General features: G+C 44.4%; 1 protein-coding gene across 3 annotated transcripts in view; it reads right to left on the reverse strand.

Annotated features, from left to right (window-relative positions):
* sh3pxd2b (SH3 and PX domains 2B) overlaps positions 1-16,840 on the reverse strand; it is a 70,206-nt gene that overhangs the window by 20,112 nt on the left and 33,254 nt on the right. For all 3 annotated transcript variants that reach the window (XM_080780315.1, XM_080780316.1, XM_080780314.1), the window contains exon 5: positions 7,036-7,127. In XM_080780315.1, coding sequence (XP_080636441.1) covers positions 7,036-7,127 — 92 coding nt within the window. The remainder of the gene's footprint in view (positions 1-7,035; positions 7,128-16,840) is intronic.

Consider the following 16,840-nt stretch of genomic DNA (forward strand, 5'->3'; position numbering starts at 1 on the left):
TGCCGCTTGGGTTATTATTTACATTATGAAGAGAGGATATATAAAAATAGATTATAATTTTGAGCGATGGAAATAAGCGAATTAGCACAACACCCCATACATCCCATTCAATTCAATGCAATTCATTTAGGGCTTATGGTAGGGGAAATAGCCAATAAGGACCTTTTGCACAAAATAACACCTGGACCTCTTTGATGGGGACGTAACAACTACAAAGAAAGGTAAGCAAGCCTTTTAGTATGGAATTCTCCTTTAAAAACTGTCCAGATTTAAAAACAAGTCAAGACACTTGTATTTACACTATTGGAAACTTGTAATGTGAGTTTATTTTAACGTCTATGTGCATGAAGTGGATAGTAGTAGATGAAACTAACTCATTATTGTGAAGAGATGTGAGACACTATTGTGAAGAAATCAACAGGCGGAAATAAGAATCAAATGAATCTCTGTCGACTAGGAGGGCTTATTAGACTGACGATTCGAATCGTAGATTTTCAGGTGGCAGCCTTATAGCAATCACATCAGTTCGTTCTCATGACATCGTCAAACTCTGTTTTCCGCAAGAAGCTATATGCTACAACCTTTATGTGCCCTCATCTCCGGCCTCATTTCCTCTGTCTCTCATTTCCTTTGCAAGACTTTCTCCTCCTATCACTCCTGCACAATTAGTCGCCCCCTGTTCATTTTGCCTTGGCAGCCGTTCACTTAAGTCTGCCCACGTGGACATGAATGCTCTCCATCACCAAACGCATTGTTGGATTGGCAGAGTCTCAAAACGGTGTCGACCACCCATAAATCTTTATTCACAAGTGCACCCATTAACGCGCTATAAATAGACTGGGCCAGTGGCCCCACCAGTGATCGTGTGTGTGTGTGTGTGTGTGTGTGTGTGTGTGTGTGTGTGTGTGTGTGTGTGTGTGTGTGTGTGTGTGTGTGTGTGTGTGTGTGTGTGTGTGTGTGTGTGTGTGTGTGTGTGTGTGTGTGTGTGTGTGTGTGTGTGTGTGTGTGTGTGTGTGTGTGTGTGTGTGTGTGTGTGTGTGTGTGTGTGTGTGTGTGTGTGTGTGTGTGTGTGTGTGTGTGTGTGTGTGTGTGTGTGTGTGTGTGTGTGTGTGTGTGTGTGTGTGTGTGTGTGTGTGTGTGTGTGTGTGTGTTGTACAACTTTGTGAGGACCATGAATATAGTTACACCCATAAGGTGTGTGTGTGTCCGACTGACCTGGTCACATAAGAGACCAAAGCAAGTTAGTGACATTGAGGTCTGATGATGTGATCCCTCTCCTCTCCTCTCCTCTCCTCTCCTCTGGGAGACAGGCAGAGAGATGAGTCTCCTCTCCTCTCCTCTGGGAGACGGGCAGAGAGATGCCTCTCCTCTCCTCTCCTCTCCTCTCCTCTCCTCTGGGAGACAGGCAGAGAGATGAGTCTCCTCTCCTCTCCTCTCCTCTGGGAGACGGGCAGAGAGATGCCTCTCCTCTCCTCTCCTCTCCTCTGGGAGACAGGCAGAGAGATGAGTCTCCTCTCCTCTCCTCTCGGAGACAGGCAGAGAGATGTGTCTCCTCTCCTCTCCTCTGGGAGACAGGCAGAGAGATGTGTCTCCTCTCCTCTCTTCTGCTCTCCTCTCCTCTGGGAGACGGGCAGAGAGATGCCATGCCTCTCCTCTCCTCTCCTCTCCTCTCCTCTCCTCTCCTCTCCTCTCCTCTCCTCTCCTCTCCTCTCCTCTCCTCTCCTCTCCTCTCCTCTCCTCTGGGAGACGGGCAGAGAGATGCCGGCTAGCCCTCTCTGGGCGGTAGATATAGATATACAGCCCATGATAAACCCTGTGCGTCTGAGAGGACCGGCCCCTCACTGTCAGTCAGCCAACCGGCGGGCCTCCGCTGTCATTCAGCCAACAAACCAACCAACAGGCCGCATTAGCAAGAGTAGCCATAATCCAATTTCAATAAAGACAAACCAAGGTCTTCTGTGTATTCATCTCATCTGCCTCCAGTAAACGCTCTCCTTTTTGCCCCTCCCAGCAGAGGCTCAAGGCTCAGTATGGGAGCTAATGAGGTATGTGCCCTTGGCGGGGATCTCTCAGGGACGAGCGAAGGCTGTACTGTATATGCGTGTGCCTTAACCTGCCCAGCTTCTTATGACCTCAAACTTGCACACAGCCACAGAGCGGTTGTGGGGTGAGAGGAATACCTCGATGTTACCTTTGTATGTCCAAAACGGTTACTTTTCAGAAAAAGGAAAAAAAAAGTGAAATTATTCCAGCGTAGTTATTTAGTATACCTGACGAAGACCACAGAGGCCGAGACGTCGTGTGTTTTTTGGGGAGCTTTTAAAACGGTGTGCAGACTTCTTCCTCCTTCTACAGTTTATTCTTTTGTTGAATTAGCTGCACCTCCTGACCACTTTATTATATTTATTATTTAGTCTCACATTCTTGCTAACATTTGTCATTGGTTAAATATTTATAAAACCCACAGGCAGACTTTTCAACTGTGTATACTTCTTTTTTACCATGACATTATAGCGGTGGACATTTAAAAAAGAATTGTCCACCTATAATGTGGACACAGAAGGGTGTACCTGAGCAATACACTGTGACACTGCCACATAAATGTATATGTGGGGATACAAGTTTTCTGCCTAACAAAAACTACTTAAGAAATTCCTCTAACTGCAGCTGCTGTTGACTTGCTTATGGTGAACTTGGTATCAGCTGTAAGTTGGTGCCATAAAAACCCTCTCCACAAATCACACCATAATGTGAGAACCGTTGTACAATTGTGTGTTTGGCGGGATAACCGTAACTGTAGAGCCACCAGCTGCACAGCAGGAAGGAAACGAGTTGTTTCTCTTTAAAAAGGGACACACAGTGAAGGGTGGCCTGTCAGACATTTGAAATGGAGACTGAGATGTTGTTAACGGCTGCGCAACATATTGCAGTCATATATCACACTCGCTATATTGACTGATACAGCCATACTGCATAGTTTCTTCTTTTTCTTATCAGTTTCAACCTGGCGTCCCTTCGGTCATATTATGCGAAAATGTTCTATATTTTATTTAACCCATTCTAAAAACACCTCATAAATCCTCCTGACCTAATCAAATATTTATATAAAAAAATGACAAAATAAACTGTTGTATAGCAACAAGAACCCAAAAATGGCCATTTGTACAATCGGCCTCAGGTGTTGCAGGGTGAGGCCGATTCTATGGGTAAAGTGGCAAAAGAAAGGAAAACTTCCATTTCCTAATTTAAGTTGTGACAACTCATGTATTGACATTCAATCATGATTTTCACATGGCAATAATACATCCTGGCGACTGGGGTTGAGTACATCGTATTTAAACATTGACATTAGGGTGGGTGACTGATGACTGGTCTTCTTGTAAATGCAGTGACACTATTGAGTGTAGAGGGCAATTGTATTTTGGAGAGTGCTATTTGGTCAATGTTTGGTCAAAAAGTGCAACATTTAGATTCGATTTTATTCGATTTTTATTTTAGTGCTCACTCTCCCTCAGTTCTGGCTGGCTCTTCTTGATGGAAGGACTCTGCTCGGGCAGTAAGCAACATACTCCATTTCCCTCAACATTAGTCATGCAATTCAGACATGAACCTCTTTGTTGCGAATGCAGTGAGCACTTACTATGAGACCTAGCAGATCATGTCTGTGTGTCTGTGTGTGCGTGTGTCCCCCCTTTGTGCCCATATATGGAGCTACGTCCAAATATGGAGTGTGTTGCATCAATACGTCACCATGACTCAGCCATAACCATATAAGGAGTCCCCAAAGCAGCTATACGTCCTAAACCCAAATATGTAATACGAGCTGCGTTTGCTTCCCGCGTTTGCGCGTCTTACTGGTTAATAGGCAACAGGACAATCTATATCTATAAATGCTAGTCTGTCTAGTGTCTGTACGTACGTATGTATGTACATAATGAACGTAACTCGAGAACCGTTCGACCCACCGACTTCAAATTGGACAAACGCGTTCCACACCCCCACAGGGAGTGCAGTGCCCGGTGTCGAGAACCGCCACAAAAGGCCTCTTCCCAGGGACCATATATGGAGCTGGCCTGTTCTGACATCACAACACCAGAGCTATACCAACCTGCACACATTTTGTGTACCAACCACGCAATTCTAGGCGTATATAGACACCTAGAATTGCGTGGTTGGTACACAAAATGTGTGCAGGTTGGTAGCTCTGCAACACTCCATATTTGGGCATGCCTGACGCAGAACTCCACATATAGGAATAAAAGGACACAGATACAGAAATCTCCATATATGGGCATAAAAGGAAACACAGACAGATGGGTGGAACGGGTACTCTGACACGGGTACAACGGATATTGCATAGCCGGGTGGAGCATGGATCTCCAACTTCCATGGTTACACTATAATGGCATGATGCTCAAAATATGGATGCCATGTTTTTCATTCACTTTAAGAGACTTGTATTAAAGTACGAGTTGCATTATATAATAAAACGACGAGCCCAAAATAGGGATGCCAGGGTGGTTAGAATGCCTGGCTCAAGGGCACAATGGACACGGTTGACAGTTGATAGCTCAATATTCAAAACTCCCAAGGCCTGGCGTCCGCTGACCTTACGTGCACTCATGGGCGTATACGTCGCAGAGCGCAATGTAACTCAATTTCCTGTCAAGTGACCTGACCTCTCGGCGAATTGGAAGCCACACATCATCAGCGCGCGATGACAGACTGGTTAAGGTCAACACCATTTAGTTTACTGTGACAGACTCTGGCGTTGGAAAACACCTCAAGGGGTCAGAGTGAAAGGAAGTTATGAGCAATGAAAGCAGCCACGCGTAACCTCCTCTGCCCTGAAGGCGCCGCTAACCTTAAAAAAATAAAAAGGTGTGTGTGTGTGTAGGTGTGTGTGGGTGAGCGTGTTTTAGCTGTGTCCGCACATGCAGGTGTATGTACTGTATGTGGGGTGGAAACCTCATATGTCCGAAACGGTTTTCTTTTCAGCATTCAAATTAAAAAGTAGCAGATGGACAAACTCAAGACGCTGTATTCTGATCAAGTAGGGCATTCATTTACGAAACCAGCTTTTCGCCGGGCGTCTACATGTGAACTCAATTGTCCCCGTATTTTGGGAGGCCGGGAGGCGGGGAGGGTGACATTGGTCATTGCATGTATTCCTACAGGCTGGGGCGGCACCTGTCAGCACGAAGTGTTGGGCGGGTGGAGTAGGACGAAGGCTCCACATTGGCACATTAACAACCAAATTGGGGAGAAAAGCGGGTACAACTTTTAGTTTTTCTTTACAAAAAAAGAAAACGCATTTTAATACGGAGATAGGAGGTTTCTGCCACGTCAGCGACGGTATAATGTCTGCCTGCATGTACAGTTATGTGCGTGTTCCTCTCTACGTTGTGAGCGTTGGCAGGCTGCTGGTCACGGCCACTTTTATGACTCAGTCTTGACACGCTGTAACTGTCAGCGCCGGGTAGAAACTAATAATGTGTTGCGTGAGATTTTACAACAGACGAGCGGCCAGGCAGGTGGTGTGTGTGTGTGTGTGTGTGTGTGTGTGTGTGTGAGTAGTGCTGTCACCAACATATTTTAGTTAATGATTGAATTGTGTGGGGGTTTTTTTTGGCATTGAACATCGGAAAATAATCAAAATACAAATTGCATGGAAATTACATGCCCTTTATGTTCCAAAATGATGTACGGTACTGGCCAAATGTATAGATCTGCTATTTTCGCTATTCTCCGAGCAATATTTTGGCGGAGATAATGATGGAAACATGACATTTCTGTATAATTGCCACCAGCTGTTTTTATACAGATGAACGCTAACGATTCTAGCGATTTATGAGGAAAAGAAATTGCGATTAGCTGAAATATTATGATCATGCAATTATGTCACAACTGCGACAGGCCTACATGTGCCCCCGAGAGGCCATTGTGCAACCTCAGCGGAAAGGGAGGCGTTGGAACAGCGAACAGAGTGGCTGCAGCTACATGTTAAACTGCACACTCGGGCTTCTAACAACTCGTTAAATGGCCTTTTCTCTAAGCGGGCGTTCCCTGGGGGAAGTACAGAGAGGGAGTGACATCATAGCCATTAGAGGGTGTAATGATCGCAGCAGTGATTGCCGATGGGCCTCGGCTATAACGTAGCTGCTGGAATGTGACCCCACGTGACACCGGGGTCCAGGGTGTCCTTATGAAGGATGGGTGTGATCGGTGGTGTTAGTAAGCCTGAGGATTAGGATTGAATTGACTGAAATCGACATGGCTGTCATGTGGGCAGTGATGCAAAGTACCCTAAGCACATTTGCTCACGACTTCACCCATTTTCGACCTATCTTCATATAATTGGATCTCATGGATCTCATGTTACGTAGACGGCACTAGAATTGCATTTTATGTAGCACTTTTTAAGTATATATTTATAGTATAGTTTATAGTTTCATTATAGATATTCCACGGTTACGTTCTTAGCTTACATTTCTTAGATAACATTTTATTTATGTGATGTAATTTGCCATGCTTTTTGTTCTTGCTGTAAATCGCTCTGGATTAAGAGCGTCTGCTAAATGCCTAAATTGTACTAATGCTCTTGATAAAATGGTACCATTATTTTCTGCTCTGTGGAGGAGGGCAGTGGACAGTTCAGAAACCTGTGTGACATCATCGTTCATTTTAATTATGAAGAAGAGGAAAAAGCCTGCGGTTTCTATTAGCTTGGATTCCCCATCGATGATGTCACTGGGTTTCTGAACTGTCCATAGCCCTCCTCTGAGACAAATGCCGACTCAAAGTAGACACAAATGATATAAAATGGGTAAAGCAGTCCTTTAAGTCCAGTTTTGAACAACTACTACTACAACGACTTTACTTGAGATGCCAATACTTTTACTTGAATTACTGGCCTTTTACTTGTAACAGGTATTTCTTCTACCAGTGGGTTGTGGGAGTATAATTCAGCTGGAGGGAAAGTGTGTGCTGGTGCAGACAGGACAGGAGAGGTGGTTGTTTGTATTGCATACTCACTCCTTGGGTGGGTTGAGGTCTTCAGGTCTGGTCTCAAAGAACACTCTGACCTCCTCACACTGAGAGATGTAGACTGGCAGCTGAATGAGGGCCTGCAAGGCAAACAGGGGCACTTAGAATAAATACACACATGCTGACAAGCAGTGTTAGTTTTGTCGACTAAAACTAAGACGAAAATTGTTCGACTACGGTACCTTTTTTCACTGACAAACTAAATGCAAACTAAACGAAAACTAAGCTACGATGACTAAAACGAAGACAATTTCGTTGACGATGACTAAAACAAAGACAATTTCGTCGACAAATAAAAACTAGACTAAAATGATAGGAAGGGGCTACTGGACAAGAGATCCAGTATAAGTCATTTTACACAGTTTGCATTGTGAAAATGGCAGATCTACAAGCTCACAACGCTGCGTTGTGAGCTTGTAGATCTGCTATTTTCAGCAAGTGTAAAATCAGCCATTACGACGGCATTAAGGCCCGCCAAAATAGATTTTAGTCGACTAAATCACCTGTAGATTTAGTCGACTAAAATTGCATGACATTTAGTCGACTAAAACTAGACTAAAACACTGAGACATTTCAGGTGACTAAAATGTGACAAACGAAATTAAGTTTAATTCCAGACTATGACTAAACAAAAATAGAAATTTGCTGCCAAAAGAAATACTGCTGAATAGACGCACAAATACAACAAGACCAACATGGTTGGGAGAAGGGCTTCCACGACTACTGACTTTTACTTGGCTGCCTCGATAGTTGTCAAATGGTTTTACTAGTCGTGTTTTGTGGACCCGAATCCCAAAAGGACGGGTCCATTTGGTACCGTTTGTGCACTCTCAGAGTTACAGACCTGTAACGGTCCAATTGGGATCCCTTCAAGGAAAACAGGACCACACGTTATAAACTCAAAAAGAAAACAACTAGTCATTTTAGTTACTCTCTCAACACAAGATGGACAAAATAAGCAGTTGTCACCGAGAGATGTATGTTCTGTTTGTAATAATGTTTGTAATAAAAAAGGGTGGGGAATGTAATCTGATACTACCTTATAATATAAGGTAGTATCTATATTATAGTGGCTCTCAAAGCGGGGCCCATGGACACTCAGGGTACCCATTCTGACCTGAGATCAGATTCTAAAAATGTCTTCTACATCCTTACAGTTTTCTGAAAAAGCTATGTTTCTATGTCAGTCGTTGTTTGATTTTTCAAAAATGGCAGACCTACAAGCTCGTAGCGCGCCACTCGGTGGCGCGCTATGAGCTTGTAGATCTGCTATTTTTCAATAGCTAAAGCATAGCATAATGCTAACACCAAAAGGGGTTCCCTCCCAAAATGGGTTAAGGCGGTTCCCAATGGACCCTTACAAGTCTAACTCTGACAGTGTAAACATTTGCACACTCTCAAGAGTTATTGGGGGTCCTTGAAATTAAAACGTTTGAGAACCACTGCTGTAGTACATAATTAGAAAAAAGTAACTGTTACAGTGATGAATATTATAGTAGTCAACTAGCTAGTGAAACTCTTAGTTGGTCATATTTCCTGGCGTAAGTTGAGTATCGTCAAAGCCCACGATAGACCTATTCAGAGACATCTGATGTCATTATTCTGGATTATTCGATCCTCGTGTGTGATTCTACTCTAGCTATTGTTGTTTGCGTTTGCAAGACAACAGCTCACATGGTTCACAAGTAAACGGTATTCGCTGGCGACAAGTCAAGCTAATAAGCTCACTGGCCCTTCAAAAAACACTCAATTCATTCATCATCTGGTACTCTGCTCCTTTACGATTCAAGCTCTGTTCAACTGTCCCCTTCCCTCTCTGCCTCCTTCATCTCGTCTCATTCCTCTCTCTCTCTGGGGATCATCACAAGGGAGCAGGCACACGAGCTCGGAAGATGAAAGAACAAAAAAAAAAAGAAACACCAGGCTCACTCAGTTCTCCCTTTTTAGTGGTCTGAAGTCCCCCCTCCTCTCCAACCGCACCCTTGTCTGCAAAGGGCAGTCGTAGAGGCAGATAATCATCTCAGCAAAACTGACGGCTCCAACGAGGCGAGACAGAATGACTGACGCCAGGGCCGGGGTCCGTTTCGAAGGACCACACGGCGATTATCACTCCTGAGGAGCGAAGGGAACTGGGGAGCTAGCTAGATATAGGGAACAACACCTCCCTTCCAGGCTGCCAGCAGGCGTAGCACAGTGCGATCCATCAAGGCCACGCTACCTCCAACCTTATGTCTCTGACTTTAATAATCGTAAGTGCTTCAATACTGTCCTCGGAGAGAAAGGAGTCTCCCTCCTCCCTTCTCTCTCTTCCCCTCCTCCTCCTCCTCCTCCTCCTCTGCCCTTCCCCTTGCTCCCTCCTCCTTTCCATCACGAGCCGAACAGATATCAGATATGACATCAAGGCTGACAGCTCGGGAGCCATCATCGTCGTGCTCTCTCGTCCCCATGCTATGTGGGACCGCGGCGAAGGCGCCGTGCCAACGGAGCAGTGGGACCGCTGCCACGGCCAGAGCTGCCCTTCCTTCTCCTCTCCATTCCGAGACAAGGTCAAGGAGAGGAGAGTGACGTGGCGTATACCTACCGACCCCGTCCTGTATGCATTTGTTGATCGGTATACTGTGCGCATGTGCAATCAATCTCCAGTGATTGAAACTGCCCTTTTAAGAACCTGCACGTTTTTCCAGGTAATTTCTATGCAGGCATATTTTGCTCTCGTTCCTATAGCCTAATTATAACTGAACACACGCCAACACCACCTGATTGGCCCCATCCGTCCAGTCACGTTGCAGTCCAGAGTCAAGAGCGGTCAGCGGCCAATTACATATAAATTTGGGGGTCCTTCACATGAAAATGTTAGCAAAACCCCTTCATACATACCCAGCTGCTACCAGACGTATCGGTTAGGCATAGATCTCTGGTCGCTCGGCTGTACGCGAGACTAGAGCGGTCCCAACTATGAATTCAGCAGTCGGCTTGTGACCCGTTCACTCATTAGAATTCTCTCCAGGGACGAGACAAGAGGCCTCGATCCTCCAGGGCCCATTACAGCAAATGGACTTTATGGGTGTTCTTTACGGCACACAGCATTAAGGTAATTGGTGTGTGTGTGTGTGTGTGTGTGTGTGTGTGTGTGTGTGTGTGTGTGTGTGTGTGTGTGTGTGTGTGTGTGTGTGTGTGTGTGTGTGTGTGTGTGTGTGTGTGTGTGTGTGTGTGTGTGTGTGTGTGTGTGTGTGTGTGTGTGTGTGTGTGTGTGTGTGTGTGTGTGTGTGTGTGTGTGTGTGTGTGTGTGTGTGTGTGTGTGTGTGTGTGTGTGTGTGTGTGTGTGTGTGTGTGTGTGTGTGTGTGTGTGTGTGTGTGTGTGTGTGTGTGTGTGTGTGTGTGTGTGTGTGTGTGTGTGTGTGTGTGTGCGTGCGCGCGCGTGCGCACAGAATAGCACTGTTTGTACATACCCATAAGGCATAGGGGGACCAAGCCCAACTGTATATGCCTAAAATGAACCTCTTTCCAAACAAACAACGGGCGTTATTTCTTTTTTTGGTGGCTATAGACAATATTGCCAAAAAGAGGTGGTTTGAGATTTCACATGATTTAGTTGTTTTCCCCCCATGTCTGATGACTCAACACATTGACCTTATTCTCAGAGAGAGAGAGAGAGACAGACGGAGACAAGTTAAATCTATGCAAAGAGAATGGAGCTTGTTGAAGAAAAATAGGCTGTTCTTAATCTTTTGCGTCAGTGTCTGTTGGTGTGGTTTTCATGCAGACATTTGCTGATTGTACGTATCTGTGTATAGTCCATGTGCTGTATGGGATCAGCGTCCTAGCAACCCTACTGTAGCAATACTTTGGCAGTGGACATCAGACCTGAATCCTTGCAGTAACGGGGCAGGACTTTCGGAATGAAAACTGAAAACGCATAATGTAATGCGAGTGACCTGTAGTGACCTGAGCGACCGTAGTCCAGGAATCGTTCTTCCTTGCTGCACACGGTGCAGGACCTCTGTATTGTTTCAGATTGTGTGTCCATGGTTTGAATAAAAAAAACATCAGATTTCACCACCCGGGGGGAATTCCATTATATGAGTCAGGCTGAGGCCTCAGCTGTTTGACAGAGAAGGGGCTGACACAGCTTTTCCTCCCGAGGAAAACATCAAAAGGAACCGACAGAACTCTCCGGTTTCACCGTGTGTCAACCTGACTGTGCATGGAGGTGAGTGGAACCCACCACCACCTAGTCAGCGCCGGCAGAACCACATTGGCTTTGAACATGTGGCTACAGGGTCCTGTGGGACTCTGGTTGGTAACCTAGGGTCTGGGCCCCCTGTGAGGCAGCTAGGAGTCTGTTTGGAGTTAAGGTCCTTGCAGACTGATACATTTTCCTTTTTTTTTTTTTTTTTTTTTAAGCAGCAGCAGTCTACAGGTAACAGTGGTTACCAAACCTTTTCATGTCAAGGACCCCCACATTGACACTAATTAGCCCGCGGACCCCCCATTTGAAAAGATACGCCAGGGACCCCCATAAGAGAAGATTTCAAGGACCCTCAGTTTGACATGCATTAGTCTACGGACCCCCAATTTTAATTTGATTGATTGAAGAATGTATTAACAGATTGGAGAATTACAGTACATTTCAAGCACAACTCGATACAAAACTGTTAACTGTGGACGACACCATAAAGCATTACACTAGTTTACAATAGGGTCCACCATGTTCAAATCATCATAGGAGGAGGTAAAAAGGGGGAAAAAAACATATACAGTGAGGGGAGAAAGGGTGGGTGGGGGATTCAGATTTTACGGGGGTTAGTTTCGAATTGCAACCATCCGTAGGTGCCCTTTGAGAGCGGTTTTGACGGAGTCAAGGGATTCGCATGTCTTAATGACTGTTGGTAGGGCGTTCCACATTTTGGTGGCATAGGTGCCGAATTAATTAATTTAGTCCCTTGTTTGGGTACATGGGAATCTGTCTTGGTGGTGTAGCGAATCTTGTGGACCAGACCCATTGCAAAATGCTGTACTCTGTCGTCAACCCTAAGCCATTCCAGTCTGTCAGAATGGGCAGGGGTGAGGCGGGTTCGGGGAGTGAGGCCAAGTAGTAGGCCAAGTTTGGGAAGTCTGGAGCCTTTTTAAGGGCCTTTGAGGTGCTGTGGTATCAAGAGGTGCATTCATAGTCGAAGAAACCTTGTACTAGGGCTCCTGTATAGGGTCCTCAAGGTGTTTTTGTTGACCAATGAGGAGATCCTGAATTAACTCTGTGCAAGTGTACAAATGGACCAGTTGGCGTCCATTTGGTTCCATTTGTACACTCTCAGAGTTACAGACCCATAAGGGCCCACTTGGTTCCAAACTATCATTTAGCTGGGGACCCCCTGGAACCCACTTTGGGGACCATGCACTGCCTTAGCTAATAGAGATGATGCAGGGACCCCTACTGTGTATTGTTGTGTTGCAGATTATACTTTTTCATAGATTTCATAGACGGCTTCATATATAGGCTACTTGTTTGACAGCACTATCGTCAGTGTATTTTAGACCTTAGGCTCTGTACTTGGGCTGCTCTTTTTCCCTCTACACCAAACCTCTTATCGGCTATTTTCGGCTAATGCTAATTCAGAATTTAGGGACGCTAGAGTGTTCAAGTGGTTAATGTAAATAAAAATAAAACTTCCTATGACAGTTCCCTGTACCAACTCTGAGGACCTCCTATGAGACCCATGGTTTAACATCTTGCACTAAATCATGACTTGCTTTCAGCCACTGTCTGTCTGTCTGTCTGTCTGTCTGCCTGCAATGTAATGTAAATGGACCCATACTGGCCGTTTTGGTTCCATTTGTACACGCTCAGCGTTACAGACCCATAAGGGTCCACCCCGTAACCCCATTATGAGAAACAGTGCCGCGCAGGAATTATATTTGGGTCTGATATACTGGTGAGCTGATCCCATTTGTTCCATTGCTGCCACATGCTAGCAAGCTTACATTGAACATTTCCCAGTGACCATAATGCTGATTGTCTATTTGACAAGAACCACGGGATCGTGTGCCACATCAGTTAAACATAATAGAATCTCATTTCTCCGAAGAATGCAATCCGATGTCATTGAAACATGGATGTTTTCTAGCAAATGTCTTGTCCCCGTCTGTCTGTCTGCACATGTAGGCTGTATTACTTTGTGTATATGGGGATGCCACTTTCACACTATACACTTAATTAAAACATACCGTTTTCCATCCTACTAGTTGTTGCGTGCCTCTTGCACAGTACAACATTTCTCAAATGTCAAAACAGGTTAAGCCCACACAAGAAAATACAATGAGGTCAGGGAGGAATGACATCTCAAGCACTTCGACAAAAAGCAACCCCTGCTGACTGCATCCATTCCACACCCACAGTGGTGCACAAAGTAACTGTTTACTCAAGTACTGTCCAATTTCAAGGTAGCATTACCGTAATAATAGTATAAAGTTTTCATCTCTTGATACTTTCTACTCCACTACATCTCAGGCAAATACTGTAATTTTTACTCTATTACACCTCAGAGGCAACTACATTACATTTATTTGACCGCTTTCGTTTACTATACCCTGTAGTTACTTGGCATATTTAGATTATTACAAAACTCACAAATGGAACATACACCATACTTTTTTACTTTAGGTACTTTGAGTATATTTTGAATTTTCATTCAAATAATAAATACATTTAAATACAAGCATCTTACATGTAATAGGGTATCTGTACATTGAGGTACTTTTACTTATAACAAAAGGGAAAAGAAAGTCTTCCACCACTGCACACCCACTCAGACGCAAACCCAACAACACAACTCCTCCTCCCAGCCCTGAACTCCTATTTTTCCCATAAGTGGTAAAAGATGTTGCCTACACCAGCTGTACATTCCTCTAACCCCACACGACCCTCCGAGACAGGCAAAAAAACACTCCTACAGCCAATGTCGTGCACTTGTATCACCCCAAAGCCTCAGTTACTGTATACATGCTTGTGTGCCGGGTATCGTGCTCAGTAAATGGCAGATCTGCAAGCTCTCAACACGCCACAGGAGGAGACGTGTTGGTAGATTTGGTCTGTGTGTGTCAGTGTGTGCACTGCCTTTTTTTTCTTTACTTAATAAAATGTACCACAATGTGGAGATACTCTCTTACAAGTAAAATTATTGTATTTTAAATGTATAATATTTGAATAAAAGTGCAAAAGTATTGGCACGCGTTGTGAGCTTGTATATTGCATAACTTGCATTAGCCCAATTTGATACTATTTTATGCTATTCGAAAACAGCCAATCTATAAGCTCACAACAACACATCACATCATGATGTGTTGCGAGGTTGTAGATTTTTGACAAAAGATCAATATTTGAGTACATTCACTCAAGTAAAATCTTGAATACAGGCCTTTTACTTGTAATAAAGTATTGCTTAAGTAAAACATCTGAGCACTTTTCTTCCACCAATGGTCTTTGCTTAATGGCAACAAACCTTGAGATACTTTGTTTGCTTTAGTCGAGAAGGTCAGAAGTGACAATAACATCTTTCAGCACAACTATACTGTAAGTGTTTTCCTTGGCTGACAGTCATCTTGAACTGCATTGTTTTAATGACTTGTTCTCCTTCTCTCTTGTCTCGGATGAAAACATCTGCTCTAATGCAAACACGGAGTGAACACAAAAGGAGGCATGTTGGAACTACCTTCTATCAAACAAGCTCAATCGCTACCACGTCAGTCAGACTGAGAGACGTACGAATGTTTTACAGGCCCTTAAGGAAGGCCTTTTAAAAACAAACAACACAGGCTGTTGGATATTATGCTGACTGGAGCAAGCTCAGCACTAAGCAAGTTCTTTGCCTTTGGCCAAGCTCATGGAGAACCAAGTCACAGCATGACATACCAACTGAGACGGCCCCTTAACCTCTGCAGATGTAGCGCTATCTTCTTCCACAACTAGTGCTGCATTCACATGGGCTCGGTAGGCACTAGGCAGGCAGTAGACTGCAAAACGGAAGTTATTTTAGTGGCCGGGGAGCAGGATGGTAAAACGGGAGGGCGCGGCAGAAGCGGTAACGGCAGACCGTACGGCATTGCCGTTCAAAGTTAAAGTATTTTAACTTTTTTACCGTGACGGCCAACGGAATCTAGAGCCGGATGTTACGTAGCTCCACATCGCAGGGAAAATCTCATCATTTTGCCGTCCTGCCGTTCCATCAGATGTTTACATTTTTTGTATTTCTTTTAGGGTTCTTTTTCTCGTCTGCCCACGGTTGCCTGAGTCCATGTGAATGCAGCAAAAAACAATGGGATTGCACATTGCCTGAGTCCAAAAATATAGAACTACAGCCGACCTCATTCTGAGGTCAGTAAATTCCGGGCACATAACAAATTAAGACTCATTATCCAGACCACATTCTTAGGTGGCCAAGCTTCTATGATTTGGATTGTAGGCCCATACAGTGCATGTGACGTGAGTCACGTGACCCTGTCAAAATCCGCATATGATGGAGGGGGAAGACCAGAAAAAAGGCTAATGTGGACAAAGACTTAAACCCTACTTGGTCGACCCGAGTCCCTCAGGGTGCTATACTAGTGACTGTTCTGTTTTTGTTACATTAAATATTCGCTGGGAGAATTTCCCCCAGAATTCGGATGCTGTGGTTAAAGTGGTTAAGCTAATTTATACAGGGTATTTGCTATTGTCCCTTATTCCCTGGCCTAGACCACCATATATAGGGACATAACAATGTCATTTCGAGCATGATGTAACACGGACACGTTCCTCCTGCATTCTATGCGATTATTTACCTCGCTTATTATAACTTGCTCTGGATGAGAGAGCATCTGATAAACACCTAGTATATTGTATCTGACTGCATCACACCAGTAGCATGGTATGCATGCACCACTCCCTCTGATACAGATTACTGTTGCTTAATTGAAATGTCAAAATTATAACTTATAAGACGGAACATAAATACAGTAATTATGGTTTCATTTTTACACCCAGTACGACTCATGAAACCTGTTCCTTGTTCCTGCAACATTGCTGGCATGACAGTGAGCCATCAGCAAGCTTCAAACTATACAACATAAATGTATTGATCATATTTTACAAAAAATACAATGGGCAACAAACTGTATAGTAGGACACGACAGTTTTTAGGATATGGCCAGGGAAGGCCAAAGATATACGTGAAGTATATGTGAAGATGGGTGTTTTCAAAGCCAGTTGCAACCAAAATGTGTATATTTTGAAACACATATTTTGCTCAGCTATAGTATTTTTGTAAATGTTTTTGGTAGATTTGTGTCCAAAATAGGTACACCAGCTTGAAGCAGACATGACCCTTTGATCTACCAGAGCATGTGGAACTTGAAACAGGCTAACGGAATGTCTCTGTTTGACAGATATAATATCTGCGAGGAGAAACAGAGTAGACGATTATGTTCTCTGAAACGGGCCGCAATGGACTCTAATGCATTTCCATTTTCCTCTGCAACGCAAAGCGAGAACTGAATGCTATACCTAACTGTGGCTTTTCCACTGAGATCAGCAGCACTGTGTTCCTTCAGCCTACTTCCAGCTGACGCCGTAGCTGACCATGTAATAGTAATGCTGACCATGTAATAGTAATGCTGACCATGTAATAGTAATCTCCCGTTTCTGTAGAGTGAGGCGGCTTGATGTGCAACTTGTGCAAGTACATCCCCAGTCAGGATGTACAAGAACAACCCCTGGACATGATGCTAGTATGTCGCAGGGACGCGAGTGCCAAATGGCCTT

The sequence above is a fragment of the Protomyctophum bolini genome (assembly GCF_963924005.1).
Source record: "Protomyctophum bolini genome assembly, chromosome: 13".
Classification (NCBI taxonomy): Eukaryota; Metazoa; Chordata; class Actinopteri; order Myctophiformes; family Myctophidae; genus Protomyctophum; species Protomyctophum bolini.